This window comes from Nicotiana tabacum, chromosome 20 (assembly GCF_000715075.1).
Source record: "Nicotiana tabacum cultivar K326 chromosome 20, ASM71507v2, whole genome shotgun sequence".
In the NCBI taxonomy this organism is placed as follows: Eukaryota; Viridiplantae; Streptophyta; class Magnoliopsida; order Solanales; family Solanaceae; genus Nicotiana; species Nicotiana tabacum.
This window is the reverse complement of record NC_134099.1, coordinates 168,444,699-168,471,054: the sequence shown is the minus strand read 5'-3', so window position 1 is coordinate 168,471,054 and position 26,356 is coordinate 168,444,699. Positions and strand designations below refer to the sequence as shown.

General features: G+C 36.4%; 1 protein-coding gene and 1 long non-coding RNA gene across 3 annotated transcripts; both read left to right on the top strand.

The window, feature by feature from the left end:
• Positions 1-1,446: 1,446 nt before the first annotated feature.
• On the top strand, positions 1,447-6,669 carry LOC107828709 (uncharacterized). Of its 2 annotated transcripts, none has more exons than XR_012703940.1 (4): positions 1,447-1,529; positions 1,642-1,705; positions 2,514-3,539; positions 6,068-6,669. It is a non-coding gene; the product is annotated as an uncharacterized LOC107828709 (long non-coding RNA). The 2 variants fall into 2 exon arrangements; XR_012703941.1 differs by having other exon boundaries at positions 2,510-3,539.
• Positions 6,670-21,542: 14,873 nt separating this feature from the next.
• Positions 21,543-23,444, top strand: LOC107773574 (L-ascorbate oxidase homolog). The gene has a single exon (NM_001325163.1). The coding sequence runs from the start codon at positions 21,587-21,589 to the stop codon at positions 23,261-23,263; it is 1,677 nt and encodes a 558-aa protein (NP_001312092.1). The 5' UTR covers positions 21,543-21,586; the 3' UTR covers positions 23,264-23,444.
• The last annotated feature ends 2,912 nt before the right edge of the window (positions 23,445-26,356 follow it).

Here is a 26,356-nt window from a genome sequence, read left to right as displayed (position 1 = left end):
TTTTTAGGGTTTATTCTTTCATTTTTTTTGTCAATCTGGTATTCCCCTCTTTATACAAATATTTTTTCTAACAAAACTAGATACATTTAAATAATCGGATTTGTTTTTCATAATTATATATACTATTTTAATGCATAGTACTTCAAATTTTATAGATACTATTCTAGTAGTTTAAAATGACACACAATTTCAAGCGACACGTGAACAACAAAAAATTAAACAGTTAGTGAACTTACAAAAGTTCACAATGCACTTCTACATACATATACATAATTAAGGGATATTGTCCCGGTGACGTGGCACTTCCTATGTCCAAGAAACCAACCGATATTTTCCCTCAAACTTTTGCCTTTTTCTTTCATTTTTATATTTACTCTATTTAATAAAATAACTAAAACACACTACTAGAGGTTACTTAATTGTAGTTTAATTCTCTCACTTCTAGTTCTACCGACTCTTCTCATTCTGATTATTCTTTAGCAGTAACATCCGGTCATTCTCACTTAACCCCTAAATCCCACTTTCAGAAATTAACCAACAGAAAAACAGAATCATACAATGGTAAGTTCCTCTTATGTCTCTCTCTTCTCTCTTCCTCTCTTTACTATTTCCTTTATTTTAGCCAAATATAAGTTTTACTGTTTTGTGATGCAGTATAGAAGTAAATTTAGATAAATTACAGACATTAAATGTACTTAAAACGAGTAACAACTCGAATCTAGTTCACATGCACAAACAGTCTACCAGTTTCATAGTTAATTAACAAAGTAAAGAGGGAAGACAAAGTAAAGTATATATCATTTTCCTTGAATATAATATAGCGAAAGATGGTAACAGATGCTAAAATATATTCTAATCTATACATCAAATACTAAGTTTTAATATATTTAACAACAAATAATCTCCCTTATAATCTCTGGATAACTTGTCTTCAAAACCAAACAACACGTGAAAAGAACTCTTGTGGGCATTTGGTTGATCGCATTAGCAAAATAATTATAGTATAAAATTTATTTGTTATTAGCACTACTAAAAAAACAGTAAATTTGCGACTGAATAATTTCGACCGATTTAATTCACTCATAATTTTCGCTTGATTCGATCGAAAACTTTATTAAAAATACATGTTAATTTGTTTTAAATATTTGGCTCCAAATTGCGACTCTTTGAGTCGCTCAATTACGCGGAAAAATACCGCGAAAATATTTTTTATGGTTACCGATTGAATCAGTCGCAAAAAATAAAATTAAAAAAAATTAAATGTTTCGACCAATTTGGTCGGAATCTGCAATAGAATCGAGGTTTGACTGGTCAACGGATTTGCAACCGAATCAGTTGCTATTTGAAAATTTCAAATTTCAAATTTGCGACCGATCCGGTCGCAAATCTATTTTTAATACATCCCCAACCCGTCTTTTCTTCTTTCTTCTTTCTTCTTTCTTCTCTAATTTGTTTTCCTCTCCTCCCCTCTCCTCTTCTGCCCCACCCGCTCTATTTCTTGATTTTCTACTCTAATCTAACCGTATAAGGTACGGTTTCCCTCTCTCTCTCACTCTCCCTCACCCGCTCCCTTTCCCCCGTCCAGCCGCCCCTTCCCCCTAATATTTTTTTCCCAAGTTGTTTAACTTATTTTGGGTGCAGGAATCTGGCGGCTCATCTTCTCTCTGGTGGTGGTCCGGCAACAGATTCGTTGGTCATTTTTCAGGTTTTGTTTTGCATTAATTTAGCAAAATAGTATGTATAAATTAGCTATATAATTTGCAATATAGCATAGATAAATTAGCAATAATTTTTGCAATATAGTATGTATATAGTGACTTGTTAAAATTTTGCTTGTTAAGATTAATTAGCTATTTTTTTTAGTTAGATGTTCTTATGAAAATGGCTAGTATACTTTTACGTATCCAATAGTAAATCAAGAAATTTTTTTAGAATAATCTGGGTGTTTTATATAAATATATAATTCTTATATATATATATATATATATATATATATATATAAAATAACTTAAAGAGTTAGAGTTTTTATTATACATTCAAATTAGGTTAGTTAAGAAACAACTTAAGTGTTAATACTTCTTTGTTTCGGCTTTTCGTTTGAAAATTCTCCATGCCCTATCTATGTGTTAATTATATTATTTATTATTGGAACAAAATGAAGAAAATGCAGCCAATTAAGTATTAGAGCGCTATCATATGCTAATTTGAAGTAAATTAGATTAATTTATATGTTTTAGGACTTTTTTGTCTTACAATAGTTTAATGTACCTAGTAATATTGAAATCACCCAAGTATTATAGTAAAATATATAATTAAACTATTTAGATAACCTTTGAGAGAATATAACTTAGTAAGTAGTATAAATAAAATAAATATATCTAACTTCTAGTTTCTTTTCTTTTTTTTTTCTTTTTGCGTAGATGCCATTTGCGCATTAAAGATAAGAATAAATTAATTTTTATTAATATTTATCCTCATTCGTCTAATATTATTTATTCGATTTTGCAAGTTAGGTGCGTATGGCAGCCTGCACTTGAAAATCTGGTAAACGAGAACTTCGAGAAGAGAGCACAGGAGCGGATAAACGGATTAATTCACATCATATTGGTAGGAGAGGTGACATCAGGCCTGATTGGATACGTGAAAATGTCTAGAATCAGCTCTTGGCGAAGTGGAACACCCCTGAGTGGGAGAAGACGAGTGAACATGCAAAGTTAAACAGAGCTTCTACTAAGGGTGAAGTGTTGCATACTAGAGGTTCTATTAGTTTTGCAGCCCATCGATTGAGATTGATAATTTCATTATAAAATATTCTTAATTTTACAAGTATGCAAATTGAATACACACATATATATATACTTCTTAATTTTCAGAAAAAAAGAACGCGGGGGAGATGTGACTTATGCTGAGGTCTTTGCGGAGACCCACAAAAAGAAGAAAAAGAAGAAGGCACTACAAGAAAGTATAGAATTTGCAACAACGTTTTAGCAACAACTAAAATATTGTAGGCTAAAATTAATAAATGGCAACAACTCGATTTAGATAATAAACTTTAAATTTTGTTAATTTGGCAAACATGTTAATTTTGTTGCCATATGCTATGATTTAGATAATAAACTTTAAATTTTAAAAATGACAACAACGTTCTAGCAACAACTATAGTATTGGTGCCCAATTTTAATAAATGGCAACAACTAATTTTAGTTATTGCAAAAAATAGAATTTTTAACATAATAAAATTAAATTATAAACAGAATTGGCAACAATAAAATATTTTTGTTGGCAATACACATTAAATTGCAAATGAGATGCATGGATTGTGGCCCAAATCTTTCCAATTTTTCGCCACAATCAAACACGGCAAACCAAAAGCCTTTTAATTACTTTTCCCGGATTTTTAGCCCACTCTCTAGTAACTATTCTTGCTAGGGTTTTTATTATGAGTTCTAATTCAAAGAGCTCCTCCCCTGTTGCGTCCTGTTGCTGCTAATCGAAGAAGAACGGTAAGAAGACATGTTGCTGCTGATCGAAGAAGAACGGTAAGAACTCTATTTTCAATTGCTTTACCCGATTGCTGCTACACTAAATTATGAAAATACTAATTTCTGTGATTGTCATTTATCAGTGAAGTACTTAATTGGGTATGGGCATCTTAAATTCTTCTACGTCAGAGTAGGATTTGCGCTTTTTCTCCTATAATTCCATATGCTTCAGAAAGCAACTTTGCATAAGTTTTTTGTTTTATTGTTGTCCAGATTTTTGTTCCTTGCATGAGTTTTTTGTTTTAAAGTTTGTCCAGATTCTTGTTCCTTTTTTTAATGGACCTTTTTCTATTGTTGGCATAACATGAATGTGAAATTATTTCCTCGTAGGATTCTCTGATAAGAGATTGGATTGAAGGTCAACAGTTCCACACTTTTAGTTTTAAATACCAATTTCATGAGAAGTTTATCTATTCCTTGTTATTTGTGGTAATTGGATCTGTTTGGTCATGGAAAGTTTGCTTTATGTCCCCTGTCCAATTTTGGTTCTTTTAATATTTTATTCATGTATATGGCTATTCATTGAATCCAAAGTAAAGTAAATTTTGGATTAATCGTCAGATGCATGAAATTATTACTAAATTCTGGTTGTAATACAAGTAATTTACAATTGTAGATGATTTCCAACTTTGGGAAGAATCATTGTTTTACTAAGTATTTATATTATTTTATTTTTTGAGAAAAGAAAAATCTTAGATAATTAGTACATCATTCCCTTACACTCTGTTAACATCTGAGAGAGTGTGAAAGAAAAATATTTATACAATCATAGCTGAATCGATTCGCCTTGAAATTTTTATTTTTTAAAGAAGAGCACATACTCTGTCTTAGACATTAATACTTCCCTGACTCCCACTAAACATGAGTCTCAAAGTGGAAATTCTGTCTCCCTAATATACATAGCTAAAATTGAAACTTTTGTTTGCCTAATATTGTCCAATAATATCCAAATTTGCTCTAATGATTTGGCGTTCCAGTTCAACTCAAAGTCTTATGTTTCTAAGCCTTTCTTTATTATGTTTTTTTCTGATATAATAGATAATAAGAAATAGAGAGAGAGTTAATCATATAATTTTATATTTATAATTTATTATAGGTTAGTACATGATGGATAAGAGCTGGATACTCATTAAGAATAGGACGTTACCTCAATACTTGAACGGTGTGGAGTTTTTGACCTTCGCATTTTCTAATCCTAATGTTGGTGTAAGAATTCAATGTCCATGTGTTAAGTGTAACAATGTTTTTTGGAAAACGCGAGAAGAAGTAAAGACATATTTACTTAGGCGAGGAATAGATTCAACATATGATAGGTGGATTTATCATGGTGAGTCAGATTCATCTTCAGATAATGGAACAAATGTTGGTACAGATTCAGATATATGGAATGATGATACTTCCACTTTTGAAATGTTGCATGATTTATATCGTGGTGTTTCAACTAATAGTCATGAGTTTGATGAGAATAGTGAGTCTAATTGCGAAGAGCCTAATACAGAAGCTAAAATTTTCTATAGATTATTAAAAGATGCAGAGCAAAAGCTATATCCTCATTGTGAAAAGTTCTCCAAACCCTCTTTTGTAATGCGTCTTTTTCAAATGAAATGTCTGCTGGCTGGAGTAATACCTCATTTGACTCTTTATTGAAATTAATGAGTAATGTTTTACCAAAAGAAAATGTGCTCCTGAATTCTATCTATGAAGTTCAAAAAATAATTAAAGGCCTGGGTTTAGATTATGTGAAGATAGATGTATGTGTTAATAATTGCATTTTATATAGAAAGGAATATATTGATCTTGAGTAATGCCCTAAATATGGGGAGAAAAGATGGATTGTGAGAAAAGGAGAACATACTGATGAAGAGGTTGCTTCAGGAAATTCGAATAAGAGAAATAATGGAATTTCTAGAAAGATTATTAGATACTTTCCTATAATACCAAGATTACAGCGATTGTTTATGAAAAAACGTACAACTGAAGATATAAGATGGCATAAAAATAAGCGTGTCGATGATGGAGTTTTACGACATCCATCTGACTCATTGGTGTGGAAAAGTTTTGATGAAAAGCATCCAAGTTTTGCTTCAGATTCACGTAATTTTAGGCTCGGGCTTGCTTCAGACGGCTTTAATCCTTTTGGTTCAATGAGTAATGCCTATAGCATGTGGTCAGTAGTCTTGATCCCATATAATCTCCCCACATGGCTATTCCTGGACCAAAAGGCCCTGGTATGGATATTGATGTGTATCTCCAACCCTTGGTAGATGATTTGAAAACCTTATAGGAGAGTGGAATTGAGACTTACGATGCTTTTATGAAACAAAACTTTTGCTTGCGTGCTTCTTTATTGTGGACAATTAATGATTTTCCAATTAATGGACAATTAATGATTTGAAAACGGCACAAAAGAAGGATGAGTCGAATTGCGTGCTTCTGAGACATTTGTATGATCCCAACTCCAACACTATATTATTTTTCCCTCTTGGTTTATTTTATTTATATAACATGTATTATTTTTATTTCAGGACAAGTATCATATTGATCTTGATGCATGGCAACAAACCCAGCAGAGGGAACTCAGCCGACCCAGGAGGATATGATTGCAATTTCGACACAGGCGGCTGGTGAATGAATAAAAGTATAAATATTATGTAATTATCTATTTTGGTATTAGTTTGAATGTTTTTTTTTTTTTTACTTCTTTTACTTTCTTTTCTTTATTTCTCGTGAATATAAATAAAGGTCGAGTCTACGGGATTAGAGTACAACCATCCTTCAGCCGTCCACCAACAGTGTTATTCACCGGGGCATTAGTTTCCCAAGAAGACATGGAAGCTATGCGTCAAAAAGTGGATCAAATGTCGCAATAATTTCAAGCAACTGAGGATTTGATCCAAAAATTGTTAAAAAAGAAAAGCAAGAAAGGCAGTCAAGCTGCAATGGAGTCTGAGTCTGAGTCTAAGGAGGAAACTGAGCCTAACTAGGATTAGCTATTTAAATATTTTAGAGTTGAAGTTAGAGACATGTTTAATTTATGTTGTTTGATAGTTGGTTGTTTGATTAGTTGGTTGAATTGTTATAAATATTACAATTCTTTTGTAGTAAATATTGAATTTGGATTGTTATACTAGGTGTTTGGTTGACTGTTTTATTTGGCATAAAATTTTTCAGATTTGCGATTGAATCACTCGCAAATTTTACCAGAAATTACCTAGATTCGAGGCTCATTCAGTCACAAATTGAGAATTTCTGAAACCTTTTAATTAAAATTTGCGACTGATTCGGTCGCAAATTGAGAATTTATGATTTTTTTAATTAATTAATACTCAATATGTACGACTTTTTCAGTCGGAATATTTAATTTAAAATTAATTTTATTATTTATTTTTCCTACGGAATCAATCAGAACTTTTTATTTGTATTTTTTTATTCTGGTCAGCGACTGAAACACTCATAAATTTAGCGATCACTTCCGTCGCAAATGACTTAAATTCAAATATTTTTTCAGTTGCGACTGAATCCGTCGCAACTTTTCGACTGGTTCTGTCGCAAATATTTTGCGACCACGTGTTTTCCGACTGACCTTTTTCAGTCGAAAATCTCTCGAAAAACACGATTTTTGACCGATTTGACGGTCGCAAATTTGCTATTATTTTAGTAGTGTAGATATAAAATAAAAATCTCTTATATTTTATTTTAAAATATCTTGCTTATTAAATTAAATATTTTCCAGAAGATTTTATATAATATTAAAATTTTTATAATGGACCACAAAATTAATTGACCCAAAATTTTCAGTTTGATATATCATTGAAGACGTTAATGCAATTTGATATTGGGTGTTACTTTATTATCACGTCTTTACATAATTTTGTTAACTTTTCTTTTCCAATTGAGAGAGTTATTCCTCAATATCATTGGTATTTTAAAAAGGTATGCAATGCTTTGTATTTTTATTTGGATTTAATTTTCTATTCTAAGTTTTTATATTTATTTTTTCCTCATAATTATAATTTTTTTCTTTATTAATGTCATAGATTATATATCCGCTTTCAATGTTTGGTATTATAACAACTTCTATGTTATCCATATCAACTAAACTTACAAAAGGATTTGTCTATCCATGCAAATCGCAGATTATTTAACTAGTTTATGCATAAATTTATGCACTTAATTATATTCTCCATGTCCGTAGGTCCGATAAGACATAGTTTATTTTTGGTTTAAAGGGGAAATATTATTTATAGCATTACATCAATAAGGTCATCAGAAATAGTACGTAAGGCATAATTAGGTGAATAGAAAATATTTCATTACCTCTTATAATAATACACGGATTTGATAAGTGATGTTTGGCATATTTCGATATGTGTTGATGTTACTTTACCCATGTTTTAACCACTTCTTGATGTTATTTGACCTTTAAAATTTCCAACATGGTTTAATTATTGGTTTTATGACTAATTAAGTTATGTGTGACGATTTAAGGTGTTTGGAGTGCAAAATATGAAGAAAAGGTGGTCTAGCCAGAGGAAGAAGGGTTGGATGCGTCGCATCCAACCTAGAAAAATATCATCTTTCGTGCACCCTTAGCAGTGAAGTCCGCCCATAGCGTCCGCCATAGCATCCGAAACTGGGAAGTAGAAGAGAAGGGTGGATGCGTCGCATCCACCCTCGCATGCAAAATTGGGAAGCAGAAGAGAAGGTGGATGCGTCGCGTCCACCCTCACATGCAAAGAAGAAATGGAGGACGAGGTGGATGCGTCGCATCCACCTTAGCATCAACCCCTGAAGCCGATTTGGGCTAGGGTTAGGAGAACTTTAGCCCACGACTTTTTGGACGATATATATATAAAGCTTAAAAACGCTTTTTAAGGGGAGAACGGGATTGAACAAGGAGGAAGCTACAACCAAGTTCAAAAAAATCACGAAATTCGTCTTGAGTTCTTATTTCTCTCTTTCTTTTATTGAGTCTTATGCACTCTTATGAAATTTTGGATGATTGCCTGAATATGAGTGGCTAAGAATCCTATTGTTCTAGGGTCATGGGTATACATGAATGTTGATTTTTGAAGTTTAATTTGACTACGTTGAGTTTATCATATTGGGTTGTTTATTTAATTCTATTTTTAATTATTTTGCTGAGTAGCTAACAGTGAAATACTATCTACGAATCTAGAGTTGAACTCGAAAGTGGGAACCCTAGATTGCATATAGAAGTAAATAGAGTAAGTTCTCATACCCGGGCATCGGGGAACGGATTCGCAATTAGGATAGAGATATACCTAATTGCCTTACTCGGTTGTAATATAGGAATTGTAAATGCGTTCTTGTTAAACTTAATTCCATAGACATATAGGTATTAAGCTAACTTGAATAGGTTTGTAAGAACTTGACAGATTCTTACAAGTGAAATTAACTCTATGAATCAACAATTCCGATAAATCATTTAGTTATTTTAAACCAAGAATGCAACATGAATGTTAGATGACCTGTGACCCTGGAATATTATATCCTATTGATTGTTATTCAAAACTATTTAAGTGTTGTGTTTCTTTCTTAGCAATTCATTATTTGATAGTCTTTAGGTAGTAATTTAGAAAATTATATGTTTTGTTAGAAATATCTTGAATCAATAAGCTATTCGAGTTTAAATTAGTCAAAAGTTAATCATAAGTCTTCGTGGGAACGATACTTTATTCACTACTTTATTACTTGACGACCACGTATACTTGCGTGAGTGTGTTTGGACCCGACAAGTTTTTGGCGCCGTTGCCGGGGACTTAGAAATTAGCTACTTGACTAAGTTAAGCTTTTATTAGATATTTGTTCAAGTTTTAATTTTCAGTTTGCCTTGTTTGTATCAACGCAGGATCTTCTCTCGAATGCAGATGAGTATAAGTGCAAACAACCTCATTCCTCTTGATCCAGAAATCGAACGAACACTACATAGAGTGAGAAGGGAACTTGAAGCTAGAACGAGAATAGAAAGAGAGTTGGACATCGGAGTTCAGCCACAGCCAATAGAGATGGCAGGCAATGGAGAGCGTCCGGTGATTGAAGCCGCAAGGCCCAATCTTGCGAATATGACTCAGGCTATTGTGAAGCCTGATATCACTGGGCATTTTGAACTCAAACAGTACATGGTACAGCTGATTCAGTCCACAGGACAGTATGTGGGTCTATCTCATGAGGACCCGCAGAGGCATATTCAGAACTTCTTGGAAATTACGGACACTTACAATTATCCGAACGTTTCCAAGGACTATGTCAGGCTGACACTGTTTCCTTTTTCACTGTTGGGGGAAGCTAAGGAATGGTTGCAAAAGGAGCCCGCGAACTCTATCCACACGTGGGATGATTTAGCAAGGAAATTCCTGATCAAGTTTTTCCCAACTAAGAAGACAAAGTCGCTGAGGAGCCAAATTCTTGGGTTCCACCAACGAGATGGCGAGACACTTCGTCAAGCTTGGGAAAGATACAAGAAGCTACTCAGAGACTGCCCGCATCATTGTCAAACTAATGAGGTATTGGGTCACACTTTTGTTGATGGGTTAGATGAAGCATCAAAGATGAATCTTGACTCAGCTTGTGGGGGTAGTTGCATGGCAAAGCCGTATAGTGAAATACAACTCTTGCTAAATAACTTCACTGCTAATGACCATAATTGGCAAGGAGAGGGGGATCCAAGAAGGGGAATTAAACAGAAGGCAGCCGGGTTGATTGAGCTTGATGACTTTTCTGCCATGAGAGCCGATATAGCAAAATTGGCAAATCAGATGAACAGAATGACAACACAACAGATGCAACATGTACAACAGATGTCTATTTGTTGCAACCTATGCGGAGACAGTCATATGATTGACATGTGCCCCACGAATCCTGAATCTATATACTATGTGGGGCAACAAAACAGAGGTTCTATGAATCAACATGCACAATATGGGAACACTTACAACCCAAACTGGAGGAATCATCCTAACTTCTCATGGGGCGGAAATCAACAGAATCAGAATCAGTATAGGCCTCAAGAAAATTTCACTCAACCTCAGAAGCCACCCCAACAAATGGAAGAAAGTACGAATGACTTGCTCAAAAAGTTGTTGCTAGATAATCAACAGCTCAGAACCGATTTCAGAAATCTTGAGAGGCAAATGGGGCAGTTAGCAGCAAACCAAAATACTAGACCTACAGGCTCACTTCCCAGTGATACAGAGAAGAACCCTCAAGTTAATGCAGTTACACTTAGAAACGGGAGGGAACTAGAGGAAGTGCCAAAGAAGATAAAGGAAAAACCCTTACCTGAGGGGGAGCTGACACCTAAGGCAATAAAAGAGTCAAAGGAAAATGATGCAAGTTCAGAGCGAATGGAGGTTACAAGGCCACCACCACCTTTCCCCCAAAGGTTGCAGAAAAAGAATGACGATCGCATGTTCAACAAATTTCTCTGTATGTTGAGTCAGGTTCAATTAAATATTCCATTAGTGGATGTACTTCGTGAAATTCCAAAGTATGCTAAGTACATAAAAGACATAGTGGCTCACAAGAGGAAATTGACTGAGTTCGAGACGGTTGCACTTACTGAGGAGTGCACATCAAGGGTCCAAAACATGCTTCCCCAAAAGCTTAAGGATCATGGCAGCTTCACCATTCCAGTGCGAATCGGTAATATCGACGTGGGACGTGCTCTTTGTGATTTGGGTGCAAGCATAAATCTGATGCCTTTATCCTTGTTTAAGCAATTGGGTCTGGGAGCTCCGAGACCAACTACGGTGATGTTGCAATTAGCTGATAGGTCCATAGCCTACCCCGAAGGAGTGATTGAAGATGTGCTGCTGCAAATTGGAAAATTCATCTTCCCAGCTGACTTCATTATTCTAGACTTCGAGGCTGATGAACAAGTCCCAATCATATTGGGACGACCTCTCTTGGCTACTAGTGATGCAATAATTAAAGTGAGAGAAGGGAAAATGATTATGAGGGTGGACAACGAGGAAGCAGTCTTCAATGTCTATAAAGCAATCCAACTTCCCCGCCACTATGAGGAGCTCTCTATGATATCTGTTGTGGAGGTGCATGAGAATCTTCTTGACACGAGTGTATATCTAGACGATTCTCTAGAAAAAGCAGTCATGATGTTTGATAGCTTGGAGATGGATGATGAGGTTGAGGAGATGATGCATATTCTAGATGCATCATGTGCTTACATGCAAGGAATAATCCCGTTTGAGCCCCTGAATAGGCCAGGTGCCCCCCCATCAAAGCCGTCAATTGAGGAAGCTCCAAAATTGGAACTTAAACCCCTACCCCCTCACCTTCAATATGCTTATTTGGGAAGTTCTGACACTTTACCTGTTATTATTTCTTCTCACTTGTCTAAATTACAGGAAGAAAAGCTATTAAGGGTGCTGCGTGAGCACAAGCGAGCAATTGGGTGGACAATGTCTGACATTAAAGGCATTAGTCCAGCTTTCTGCATGCACAAAATCCTCATGGAGGACGAACATAAGCCAAGTGTAGAGCACCAACGCCGACTAAATCCAATCATGAAAGAAGTGGTAAGAAAAGAAGTGATTAAGTGGCTTGATGCAGGTATTGTATTTCCAATCTCTGATAGTAAATGGGTAAGCCCCGTTCAATGTGTGCCGAAGAAAGGGGGGATAACTGTAGTAGTTAATGAAAATAATGACTTAATTCCTACAAGAACTGTCACTAGATGGAGAATTTGCATAGATTATAGAAAACTGAACAATGCCACCCGGAAAGACCACTTTCCCCTTCCCTTTCTTGACCAAATGCTTGATAGATTAGCTGGCCAGGAATACTACTGTTTCCTAGACGGTTATTCGAGGTATAATCAGATTGCTATAGCCCCAGAAGACTAAGAGAAAACTACATTTACATGTCCTTATGGCACGTATGCGTTCAAGAGAATGCCCTTCGGTCTTTGTAATGCACCTGCAACTTTTCAAAGGTGTATGATGGCTATTTTTACTAACATGGTTGAAGGATTCGTAGAAGTATTCATGGACGATTTTTCTGTGTTTGGATTTTCTTTTGATAGTTGCTTGATGAACCTTGATAAAGTGCTTTCTAGGTGTGAAGAGACGAACCTGGTGCTAAACTGGGAAAAGTGCCATTTCATGGTACGTGAGGGTATAGTTTTGGGGCACAAGGTTTCAAAAGATGGTCTACAGGTGGATAAAGCAAAGGTGGAGACGATTGAAAAATTGCCCCCACCGACATCCGTCAAAGGCATTCGCAGTTTCTTGGGTTATGCAGGTTTTTATCGTCGTTTCATTAAAGATTTTTCAAAAATTTCTTCTCCTTTGTGCAGGCTTCTAGAGAAAGATGCTACCTTCAAGTTTGATAATGCATGTCTGAAAGCATTTGAGGAGCTGAAGGGACGATTGGTGACTGCACCAATTATCATTGGCCCCGAATGGGCACAACCATTTGAGTTGATGTGCGATGCAAGTGACATAGCAATCGAAGCGGTGTTGGGACAAAGGAGGGATAAAATCTTTCACTCCATTTATTATGCGAGCAAAACTATGAATCCAGCTCAGATGAATTATACAGTTACTGAAAAGGAGTTGCTTGCAGTGGTGTGGGCGTTTGACAAGTTCAGATCCTATCTAGTGGGAACCAAAGTCATCGTCTACACAGATCATTCAGCTATCAGATACTTATTTGAAAAGAAAGACGCCAAGCCGAGGCTGATTCGTTGGGTCCTCCTCTTACAAGAATTTGACTTAGAGATCCGAGATCGAAAAGGGACAGAAAATCAAGTGGCCGATCATTTGTCCAGATTAGAAAGTCGGGACCATGTAGCTGAAGGAGGGTCAATCAAAGAAACATTTCCGGATGAGCAAATATTAGCAGTCTCCTCGGGTGAAGTCCCATGGTATGCAGATTATGTGAATTTTATTGCAAGTGGGGTGACGCCACTAGAATGGACACCTGACAATAGAAGAAGATTCTTACATGATGTAAGGTTCTACATGTGGGATGAGCCATTCTTATATAGGCAGTGTGCAGATCAGTTGGTGAGAAGGTGTGTTCCTGAGGAAGAAATGAAGGCTATACTGCATGTCTGCCATGCTTCGCCGTATGGAGGTCATCACGGCGGGGATAGAACCGCCCAAAAAGTGCTACAATCAGGTTTCTATTGGCCAAAATTGTTTAAGGATGCACATGCCTTCGTTAAAAATTGTGATAGATGCCAAAGAACCGGAACTATCACGAGGAAGCACGAGATGCCCTTGCAAAATATTCTGGCAGTAGAACTTTTTGATGTTTGGGGGATTGATTTCATGGGACCATTCCCATATTCTAACGGGCACAGATACATTTTGGTGGCGGTCGATTATGTTTCTAAGTGGGTGGAGGCCATTGCTCTTCCTACTAATGACGCAAAGGTAGTGGTAAGCTTTGTAAAGAAGCACATCTTCACACGTTTTGGGACTCCAAGAGTGTTGATAAGCGACGGGGGAACTCACTTTTGTAACAAATTGCTGAATAATATTCTTGCAAAATACGGAGTTAAGCACAAAGTTTCCACTGCCTATCATCCCCAAACGAGTGGTCAAGTAGAAGTTTCCAACAGAGAGGTAAAGCAGATTTTGGAAAAGACAGTAAGTATGAATCGAAGGGACTGGGCCGGGAAGCTGGATGACTCATTATGGGCATATCGCACTGCATACAAGACCCCAATAGGTACTTCTCCATACAGGTTGGTTTATGGGAAGGCCTGCCATCTTCCCGTCGAGCTTGAACACAAAGCATATTGGGCAATTAAAAAGCTAAATATGGAGATGGACTTGGCCGGTAAGAAGAGATTGCTACAACTCAACGAGCTTGATGAGTTTCGATTGCATGCGTATGAAAATGCCAAATTATATAAAGAAAAGACCAAAAGATGGCATGATAAGCATATCCAACATCGTGATTTTGAACCAGGTCAAGAAGTTCTACTGTTTAATTCAAGGCTAAAGCTTTTTCTAGGAAAGCTTAAATCTCGATGGTCGGGTCCGTTTGAAGTGGTTAGTGTGAAACCTCATGGTGCGATAGAATTGTGTGATAAAGGGTCCAATGCGACATTCTTGGTATATGGCCAAAGAGTAAAACACTATTGGGGTGGTGACATTTCACGTCACAAGACCACGATGAATTTAGTGGAGGCATGAAGAACATGTTGCGTCGTGCCGCGACGTTAAATCAGGCGCTTCTTGGGAGGCCACCCAAGTTAGTTAGTTCATTGTTTTGTAGGAATTAGATCTTGTATCATAAAAAAAAAAAACAACAAAAAAAACATAAGAGGGGATGCGTCGCATCCCCCTCAGCATAAAAAAATTGACGGGCCAATTGCTCAAGGCAGTGAAGTCTGCCTATCGCGTCCGTGTCGCATCCAACAAATTTTTAAGGAAAAAGAGGGGATGCGTCGCATCCCCCTCAGCATGAAAAGAATTGACGGGCCAATTGCTCAAGGCAGTGAAGTCTGCCTATCGCGTCCGTGTCGCGTCCAGCAAATTTTGAAGGAAAAAGAGGGGATGCGTCGCGTCTAAGCTCGCACGCACAGGTAAGTACTATATATTTTAACACATCTTAAGAATAAACTGAGGCATACAAACGCATACAAATTCGTTAATCGAACTTGCGACGCATACAAACGAACACACATCTCTCTAATTCAACTTGCAAGCATACAAACGCAACAGGTACGCATCATCTTCTTCGTTTTTTTTCCTTGGTTTCTCTCCTAATTCGTCTCTCTTCTCTCTCTCAATGGTAGCAACAAGTAGGTTTTGCAATTTCAACTATCACACATGTAAAAGCCTGGGGTTTAGGGCTGTCGTTCTTGGTAGTTGTACTGGGTGCAAGATGATAAACTATAATTCCCTTCATCTTGTCAAATTTTGGGAGGGTAGTCGCATTACCCAACTGATAGAATGAACTAGGCACACTTGTTGCATATCACATGTTCGACGAATTGCCCATGAGGAGAATTTAAGCGTCGGTGAAGTCTGAGTAACCGAGCAACATTGGTATATGCTTGAGAATGAGTGTGGGGTCGAGTGAGGTGCTGTGTGAAATTGACAGTGGTTAGTGAGCGTCGCTAGGGTAGACCTCATGTTGAGCATAACGATATCTATATAGCACAAGGCTTTTGTGTAAAATTGAAGAGAGTTATCACATACTTGCTGAAAGCCATGAGCTATAATTACATGAAGTATTGAATGGCAGACACTATAATTACGAATAATTGGAAGTGCAAGCTGTTGCAACGGCTTTAAAGCTGAACTTCACTGTTTCATATGCTAATTGTTGATTTCTTTGCATTGCAGGTACTTAGATTTGTAAAATGACAGCAACAAGTAAACCGTCAAAGCAACAAGACAAAGATGGTAACAAGCAACCGCCCAAAAAGCCTACCGGAAGGGCAGTAGGCGGCCCAAATCCACAGAAAAAAGGGAAGCGGACGGAGAAGGAAATGGAACTGCTGCCTAGGCAGTTAAGCGATGATTCAGAGCAAGAGGAAGAGGATACATTAGTCAGGAGAACAGTGAAGAAGGGTATTACACCAAGCAAAGGACTAGAGATAAGAGAGCCTGTGACATACCAAAGAAAAGCCTCCAAAAAGAGTGATCTGACTGATAAAGGGAAGGAGAAGATTACTACAGAATCTGAATCCGAATCCGATTCGGATAATGACCTCTTACATGCCGACATGAGTGATGAAGACGAGGGTGAACCCATAGACCGAGTTGATTGGGAGAAAAACTTTGTTAATGAGAAGGCATTCCGAGCCTATAAGAAGATACTGTTTTCAAAGAAGTATATTCCGGAAAAGCCGATCAACGTCGGAACACTTAAGAAAAAGTACTCAGAGTTTCTAAAATCAATTCGAGAGGTGCAACAATGGGGACCCATCTTGAAAGGTCACGGCAAAGCCAACCTCACCATTGTTAGAGAGCTTTACGCAAATTTGCGTCACGCCAAGGGCAACATTGTTCGAGTAAGAAGGGTAGATATTAATGTGTCAGCTGAAGCTCTGAATAACTTCTTAAGGGTGCCACACACACTTACAGATAGGTTTGACTCCATATGCAAAACACCCGATTATGCACACATTAAGTCTGTCCTATGCCCTACGAGGAAGGATGCAGAGTGGAAGCATGGGAGTATGGAGTACCATTCTATAGCCAAGGAATTCATGAGTGCGTTAGCACGTGTGGCTCTAAATTTCATATGTAACCGCCTGATGCCATGCCAACACAAAACTGATGTCCCTCGTCATCGCGCATTAGTATTATATGCTTTATTAGAGGGGATACCACTCAACTTAGGAGCCATCATGCATGATCAAATGCAGCGCACCAGGATGAATTACAAGTGGAGGCTGTTCTTTGCTAATACCCTATCAGCTTTCTTGACAGAGATGGGAGTGCTATGGGACAAGGAGAATGACGACATTAAGGCAAAAGCTCCAGGACTATACGATGTCACTCATGTTCTAGAGCCGAACAAGGGAAGGTATTCTAAGCTCACCATTTAACAATTATTTGAGCAGATGCAAGCAGATATGCAAGAGAACAGAGCTGAGCTAACAGCGACTCGTGTCGAGTTGAGTGCCACCAGGGATGAGTTGAGACAGACTCGTGCGGATCTAAGCCGGGTTCAGACCGAGCAGGCCACGATGATGAATGAGATATCATTACTCCTCAGAGCTCTGGTTCAATGTGCAGGTACAGACATCTCACAGCTGACTGCATCATCCACTGCCGGACCATCCACTCCTGTTCCTCCTATAGTCACTGAGGCTCCGCACAACAGGCCTACTGAGGTCGCTGTAACACCTGCTACAGCATCAACTCCAGTTGTTGATGATAGGACAATGACAGCTATGGATGCAGATGCTCTTCCACAGACTGAGGAAGAGCCCTCCACCTTGACTTGAGGGAGTTTTTCTCACCCTACTCTACCTTGTTTGTGTGCATTGGGGACAACGCACAGTCCTAAGTGTTGGGTGGGGGCTATTCATATTTTGTTGTATGGATGAATGTACTAAAATATTCACTGGTTTAATGGCATATAATAGCAGTAAATTCATCTGAAGGAGTAACTCTCAGTTTATTCTTGTATAAAAAAAAAAAGTTTATTCTTGGTTAAAAAAAAAATAAAAATAAAATAAAATAAAAAAAATAAATAAATATATATATTTATTTATTTATTTAATTATTTATTTTCTTTGTAGGTAGTAGTAATCTCCTGTGGTTTTTCTTTGTGCATCGGTTCTTTTCCATGGGATGTATTTTGAACGGGGTAGAATTTTTTTTCTTTTAGAATAGATTAGAGTTAGAAAATAAAGGGAGGAAGAAATATGAGATTCCGAGGGGGCTACTGACTTGTTTGATAGTAGCATAGTCAGGCTTTGGCATATGTAGGGCCTCTCCTATGTTTTGAAATTGATCATGAAGCCTTCATGTATTGGATAGCATATTTGTGATACCTATGTCTCGTTTACATGACTTATGTTCACTTTGCGCTTAATGTTTAATATCTCGTGGCTTCGTGAATACTTGCATTGTTTGAGAGTCGGAATGTGACTGTCCTTAATGAGTCATGTGCCATGTGTGGTGAGAACTTTTGTGTAATCCATGTATTGTACTTATGTCTAGAACTTGCCCGGTATGTGAGTTGAAGCGAAATTTTAGGTGATGCTCGGTTTGAAAAAAATGATTTTAGACTTTCTTTAATCTTTTTGAGCTTATTGCTTATCACGAATAAAATCAATCCCTAGTTAACCCTTTTGAGCCTGTAGACCTGTTATTTGGTACCCACATTACAAGCCTATACACTTTTTATTCTTAATTGACATTGTTTTGATCCTTTTACCTTTTAAAGCACTTTAATTGTTAGATGAGCGCTAAAAGAAGTAAGAAGGGACTAAGTGTGGGGTGACTTTTGAGTGGAACCAATGAAAGAAAGAAGGGTGCACTTATTTTGGAAAATAATACACCACTAGCGAAAATTAAAAAAAATAAAATTAAAAAAAATGGTGTCTTGTTGCGTTTAAAAAGAAGAAGAAAGCTTTGTTGAATAAATTATTGTCTTGTTCTTGCTAGTGGGTATGAATTAAAGTAGTGCTTAAAAAAAGAGGAAATATTGTTGGGGTGATATTATTTGTGAAATTGAAGTGGGGTTAAAGAATTTGCGCTTAAGTCATTTGGTGATGTGTTAAAAGTGCTTGGGAGGTTGAGTCACTATTCCTAAAATATATAATACCCGTCCCTTAGCCCACATTACAACCATGAAAAAGTCCTAATTGATTTTAGATCGAGCGAGCTTACATTAGTAGAGATTTACATTAAGGGCAAGCTTATGGTACCAATTACATGCATGTGACTTCTTTTGTGAGAGTGAGCGATTTTCGTTGATATATGAGCATGAGATTCGAATGTGTGGATTGATGTTGACTTTCTTTGTTTTTGTGAGGGCACATGGTTTCAAGAGGGATAGGTAACATTATTAGACTTCTCTAGGATGTTGGGTGTTCAAGCCACGAATACATTATGACAATGAGTCGTACATTGAGGCTAGGATTGTTATGAGCATGTTGACTTGTTTGAATACTTTTGAAGAAGGGCATAAGTGAAGGGAAGGGTATGTGATGCATAGCCTAGAGCTGAATTGTTGCAAATAACCACGGTCATAGGTGCAGTGTGCTTTGAATGATAAGAGCTTAATTTTGTTTCGTCTACTAGAGGATGGTTTGTTCGAGGACGAACAAAGGTTTAAGTGTGGGGTAGTGATGTTTGGCATATTTCGATATGTGTTGATGTTACTTTACCCATATTTTAACCACTTCTTGATGTTATTTGACCTTTAAAATTCCCAACATGGTTTAATTATTGGTTTTATGACTAATTAAGTTATGTGTGACGATTTAAGGTGTTTGGAGTGCAAAATATGAAGAAAAGGTGGTCTAGCCAGAGGAAGAAGGGTTGGATGCGTCGCATCCAACCTAGAAAAATATCATCTTTCGTGCACCTTTAGCAGTGAAGTCGGCCTATAGCGTCCGCCATAGCATCCGAAACTGGGAAGTAGAAGAGAAGGGTGGATGCGTCGCATCCACCCTCGCATGCAAAATTGGGAAGCAGAAGAGAAGGTGGATGCGTCGCGTCCACCCTCACATGCAAAGAAGAAATGGAGGACGAGGTGGATGCGTCACATCCACCTTAGCATCAGCCCCTGAAGCCGATTTGGGCTAGGGTTAGGAGAACTTTAGCCCACGACTTTTTGGACGATATATATATAAAGCTTAAAAATTCTTTTTAAGAGGAGAACGGGATTGAACAAGGAGGAAGCTACAACCAAGTTCAAAAAAACCACGAAATTCGTCTTGAGTTCTTATTTCTCTCTTTCTTTTATTGAGTCTTATGCACTCTTATGAAATTTTGGATGATTGCCTGAATATGAGTGGCTAAGAATCCTATTGTTCTAGGGTCATGGGTATACATGAATGTTGATTTTTGAAGTTTAATTTGACTACGTTGAGTTTATCATATTGGGTTGTTTATTTAATTCTATTTTTAATTATTTTGCTGAGTAGCTAACATTGAAATACTATCTACGAATCTAGAGTTGAACTCGAAAGTGGGAACCCTAGATTGCATATAGAAGTAAATAGAGTAAGTTCTCATACCCGGGCATCGGGGAACAGATTCGCAATTAGGATAGAGATATACCTAATTGCCTTACTCGGTTGTAATATAGGAATTGTAAATGCGTTCTTGTTAAACTTAATTCCATAGACATATAGGTATTAAGCTAACTTGAATAGGTTTGTAAGAACTCGACAGATTCTTACAAGTGAAATTAACTCTATGAATCAACAATTCCGATAAATCATTTAGTTATTTTAAACCAAGAATGCAACATGAATGTTAGATGACCCGTGACCCTGGAATATTATATCCTATTGGTTGTTATTCAAAACTATTTAAGTGTTGTGTTTCTTTCTTAGCAATTCATTATTTGATAGTCTTTAGGTAGTAATTTAGAAAATTATATGTTTTGTTAGAAATATCTTGAATCAATAAGCTATTCGAGTTTAAATTAGTCAAAAGTTAATCATAAGTCTTCGTGGGAACGATACTTTATTCACTACTTTATTACTTGATGACCACGTATACTTGCGTGAGTGTGTTTGGACCCGACAATAACCGTAGTAAATGACCTAAAAGATGGTCATATTTTAGCCGTTGTACATTATACTTTTTAGTCAAGTTATTATATTCTTTATTTTTATAGTACTTATTATTTAACTTTACAATCGACATGATAGCAGAAACAATAGTACTCATAATGTGTTGTACACCTTTTCTATGAGAATATACTATTACATAACGTAAAATTTAAAGCTTAACATTTTGCTCTGTGATAGTAATAAATAGCTAAGTTAAAATAAATATTTTACTAATATTTTTTATAAAACAAGCGAAAGATAAAAACAACTAAAAAGACATTAATGAAAAAACAATCTTCTATCATGAATAAGTCTATTTATATATCTGTATTTTTGCAAGCTTTTCGATTAAAGAAAGACCAAGATGTTCATTTTACTACATCGATAGTCGACAGACAAGGAGAAATTTAAACTAATGTCTTTGAAACTTTTGTTTAATATTATAAAGAATAAGTCAAGGCATAGAAACAAGAATGAGAATGTGAGGAGAGGGGAGGCAGAAGGATGAGAAATGCATGGAGAACCAAGAGACAATTAAAGGGAATGCAAGAATAGGGGTGAAGCACAAAAAGTGAGCCACGGAGTATATTACGGGAGATAATGAATGGCTCAAAAAAGGAAACCTCCTGCTATAAAAAGCATCACGACGAAGGGTAAGAATGCAAGCTCTAGCAGGAAGAAGAAGAAGACATTCACCTCTTCTTCTTTGTCAAAATAAAATAAATTAAAATCCCAAAAAATATCTATAAAAAAAATTCCGAAAAATAGAGTGAGATTTGGATTTTGCGGAGGCATGGAGAGAGCCAGTGTGAAAATTGTGGCTTTGCTACTTTGCCTCTCCGTTGGAGCTTTGGTGGTGAAAGGGGAGGACCCTTACCTCTTCTTCGAATGGAATGTTACCTACGGTACAATTGCTCCATTGGGTGTCCCCCAACAAGGCATTCTCATAAACGGGCAGCTACCGGGCCCGAGAATCAATTGCACATCCAACAATAATATTGTTGTCAATGTCTACAATAACCTAGACGAGCCCTTGCTCCTTACCTGGAATGGTATCCAACAAAGGAAGAACTCGTGGCAAGATGGTACCCCAGGAACTATGTGTCCTATCATGCCTGGTACAAACTTCACCTATCATTTCCAGGTGAAGGACCAAATCGGTAGTTTTTTCTACTTCCCAACAACAGGGTTACATCGTGCAGCTGGTGGATTTGGTGCCCTCGATGTCCATAGTCGTAACCTTATCCCTATTCCTTTTGACAAACCCGCTGATGAGTACAATGTCTTTTTGGGCGATTGGTACAATAAGGGACACAAGACCTTGAAAAAGATCTTGGACGGCGGACGCACCATTGGAAGGCCTGATGGCATTCACATTAATGGAAAGTCAAGCAAGGTTGGTGACAAGGTAGCAGAGGCACTCTTTACCATGGAGGCTGGCAAGACTTATAGGTACAGGATGTGTAACGTTGGCATGAGAACCTCAGTCAATGTCAGGATCCAAGGTCACACCATGAAGTTGGTTGAGATGGAGGGATCACATACGGTGCAGAATGTCTATGACTCACTTGACCTTCATGTTGGTCAGTGTCTTTCGGTCCTGGTCACTGCTGATCAAGAGCCCAAAGACTATTACATGGTTGTTTCTAGCAGATTTCTGAAGCAGGCGCTCTCCTCCGTAGCCATCCTTCGTTATGCTAACGGTAAGGGACCGGCATCATCTGAGCTCCCAACACCCCCACCAGATAACACTGAAGGTATTGCCTGGTCCATGAACCAATTCCGCTCATTTAGATGGAACCTCACCGCTAGCGCTGCCCGTCCTAACCCTCAGGGATCCTACCATTACGGAAAAATCAATATCACTCGCACCATGAAGATCGTCAATTCTAGGAGTCAAGTAGCTGGCAAGCTTCGATTCGCCTTGAATGGTATCTCCCATATGGATACTGACACCCCATTAAAGCTTGTTGAGTTTTTCGGAGTTCCTGAAAAGACCTTCAAGTACGACCTGATAGCCGATGAGCCCCCATCTGACTTGAGCAAAGTGACAATTTCCTCGAATGTGAAGAATGCTACCTTCCGTAATTTCGTGGAGATTATCTTCGAGAACCAAGAAAAGACTATCCAGACCTATCATTTGGATGGGTACTCCTTCTTTGCAGTGTCCATCGAGCCTGGGAAGTGGAGCCCTGAGAAGAGGAAGAACTATAACTTAGTAGACGCAGTAAGTAGGCACAGCATTCAAGTCTATCCAAACTCGTGGGCAGCCGTTATGACAACTTTGGACAATGCAGGAATGTGGAACTTGCGATCAGAGATGTGGGAGAGATTCTACTTAGGACAACAATTATATTTTAGTGTTCTCTCCCCGTCGCGCTCCTTGAGGGATGAGTACAACCTCCCGGACAACCACCCTCTTTGCGGTATTGTGAAGGGTATGCCCATGCCAGCTCCATACACGGCATAGATTCTAAAATGATGATCAGAGTGTAATATATAAATTAGCATCAGAGGGGAGGGATGGAAAGAAAGGAGCTTGATTTCTTAATTGATTTTCAAAATATAATAAGACAAGAATACGAAAATAATAAGGTTTTGTTTCCCTCCTCCATTTATTTATCGAATCAATTGATGTTCTTTTCTTTGTGTTTCTTTATGAATTTCACGCATGCACTCTTGCTTCTTTCATTATTTTTCCATTATCTCTTTATTTTGCTTAATCTATTGTCCAATATTATCCCTAATTGATTATGATCCCAACCAAGATAATCTGTGATATTTGAACCTGCATGCATTTATTAATTTGCAGGTATGTTAGATTTCTCAATTGATTGAACTCCAAGTGATCCATGATATTTCATAATTGGTATCACAATTTGAAAAATTGAACTAATGAATAAATCAATATAATAATAAACGGTATCATTTTTTATATTATTCCTCAATACTTTTATTTTTCTTATACATATATAGTATAAATTTTCAACGAAGTGGTGTACTCCCGTGATACCGTATGTAACAAGGTGCATACACCCTACACTTTATTCCTCATTCCTTCGTATGTTACAAATATTTATTATTATTAAAATAAAACGTTAAGCCAATTAAAAAATAAGAATAAGATTAAAGATAGAATTTCTCTGCACATCGCAAAATAAAGTGTTGCATGCCTGCGAGCAAAGGAAAAGAGAACGTGAAGAAGTTTGGTGGTTTATTCTAAATAGAGAGGCTTGCAATTTTATTTATAAGAGAGTTCAAAAAGAAGAAAAACACGAAAAAAGAACAAATAACCAATATGAAAATATAAACCCATAGTTCCCAACCCAATCCCACCTTTCAAAGAATCTTTTTAACGTAAGGAAACCACCAGCTACCAGTTGTCACACCCAAATTTAGGGGTAACTATGTGATCGGCACCCATTGTCATTAACAAGCATCAAGCAGAATATAATATTATTCTACCCATTCCATGCACAATATATTTAGATATTATTTACTCGTAAAACGGTACAATTTAACTTATAACATGTTTTATAAATAAACGAATTGATTTGACTCAAAAAATAATAAATAAATAGGAACAAAAATTAGATTAACAAATGAGATTAAAAGAGATAATAAGACTAACTAACACTACTAAAAATCTGCTAAAAACCGACCAACTATTTCCGACCAACGTTGGTCGGTTAAAAAATGCGACCAAAAACCGTCCAGGTTGGACGCAAACTGGGAAAAAAAACATTTATATTTTTTTTAAACAAAATACCGACCAACGTTGGTCGGTAAATTGGTCAATAGCTGGTCAGACAAGAAAATTTTGGATTACCGACCAACGTTGGTCGGTAATCTGGATCCAATTTTTTAAATTTTAATAATTATTTTATTATTTAAAATATTTTATAATATTTAAAAATGTATACTTAAAATTACCGACCAATGTTGGTCGGTTAAAGAATTTAATTTTTTTTTTAAAAAAACCGACCAAAGTTGGTCGGTTTTTGGTCAAACGGTCAGCACTTAATGTACCGACCAAAATTACCGACCAACTTTGGTTGGTAATTCTAAAATCAGAGAAGTAAAAAATGGGGGAAACCCCCATTTCTCCGAAATTTCCCCCTCTTCTTCACTCTAAACCTTCATTCCCCTCTCTCCTTCTCCCAGCCCCCCCTCGCCGTCCAGCCCTCACCCTCGCCGTCGCCGCGTCGTCGCCGCTGCCACTGCCACTGCCGCCCCTCGATCTCTTTCTCCATCTCCTAAAAATTCTAGGTTTGAATTACAACGCCATTTATTTATTATTTCCAGGTTTTGTTAATTAGTTATGAATTAGTTTCAATTGATTAGTGTTTCAATTATTTGAACATTGCATTTTATTGAGGATTAGGGTTTAGGACTTGTTTTCATTAGTTTTGTTAATTAGTTTTATTAACTAATTAGTTTTGTTAATTAGTCAATTATTTATGAATTAGTTTAGTTTAGGGTATGAGTTGAATTTCTTTAGTTTAGTTAGTTTATGTTTAAACTCGTAGGATATGAATTGAAATTTTAGTTTTTAGGATTTGTTCTTGTGAATTGAACTTTTAGGATATGAATTGAACTTTTAAGATATGAATTGGACCTTTTGGATATGAATTGAACTTTTAGGATATAAATTGGTGTAATTAGGAAAAAATAATTATCTTGAATTAACTAAAAAAGATATAATTAATTTATAATTATAGAATAAATTAATTTGTTGTTGTGAATCGAACTTTTAGGGTATAGGTTGGATTTCTTTAGTTTAGTTAGTTTATGTTTAAACTCGTAGGATATGAATTAAAATTTTAGTTTTTAGGATTTGTTCTTGTGAATTAAACTTTTAGGATATGATTTGAACTTTTAAGATATGAATTGGACCTTTTGGATATGAATTGAACTTTTAGGATATAAATTGGTGTAATTAGGAAAAAATAATTATCTTGAATTAACTAAAAAAGATATAATTAATTTATAATTGTAGAATAAATTAATTTGTTGTTGTGAATCGAACTTTTAGGGTATGGGTTGAATTTCTTTAGTTTAGTTAGTTTATGTTTAAACTCGTAGGATATGAATTGAAATTTTAGTTTTTAGGATTTGTTATTGTGAATTGAACTTTTAGGATATGAATTGAACTTTTAAGATATGAATTGAACTTTTAGGATATAAATTGGTGTAATTAGGAAAAAATAATTATCTTGAATTAACTAAAAAAGATATAATTAATTTATAATTATAGAATAAATTAATTTGTTGTTGTGAATCGAACTTTTAGGGTATGAGTTGAATTTCTTTAGTTTAGTTAGTTTATGTTTAAACTCGTAGGATATGAATTGAAATTTTAGTTTTTAGGATTTGTTCTTATGAATTGAACTTTTAGGATATGAATTGAACTTTTAAGATATGAATTGGACCTTTTGGATATGAATTGAACTTTTAGGATATAAATTGGTGTAATTAGGAAAAAATAATTATCTTGAATTAACTAAAAAAGATATAATTAATTTATAATTATAGAATAAATTAATTTGTTCTTGTTTTATTT

What these genes read in the sequence shown, in the direction of transcription:
- LOC107773574 (NM_001325163.1), top strand. Translation starts at nt 21,587, where the DNA reads ATGGAGAGAGCCAGTGTGAAAATTGTGGCTTTGCTACTTTGCCTCTCC.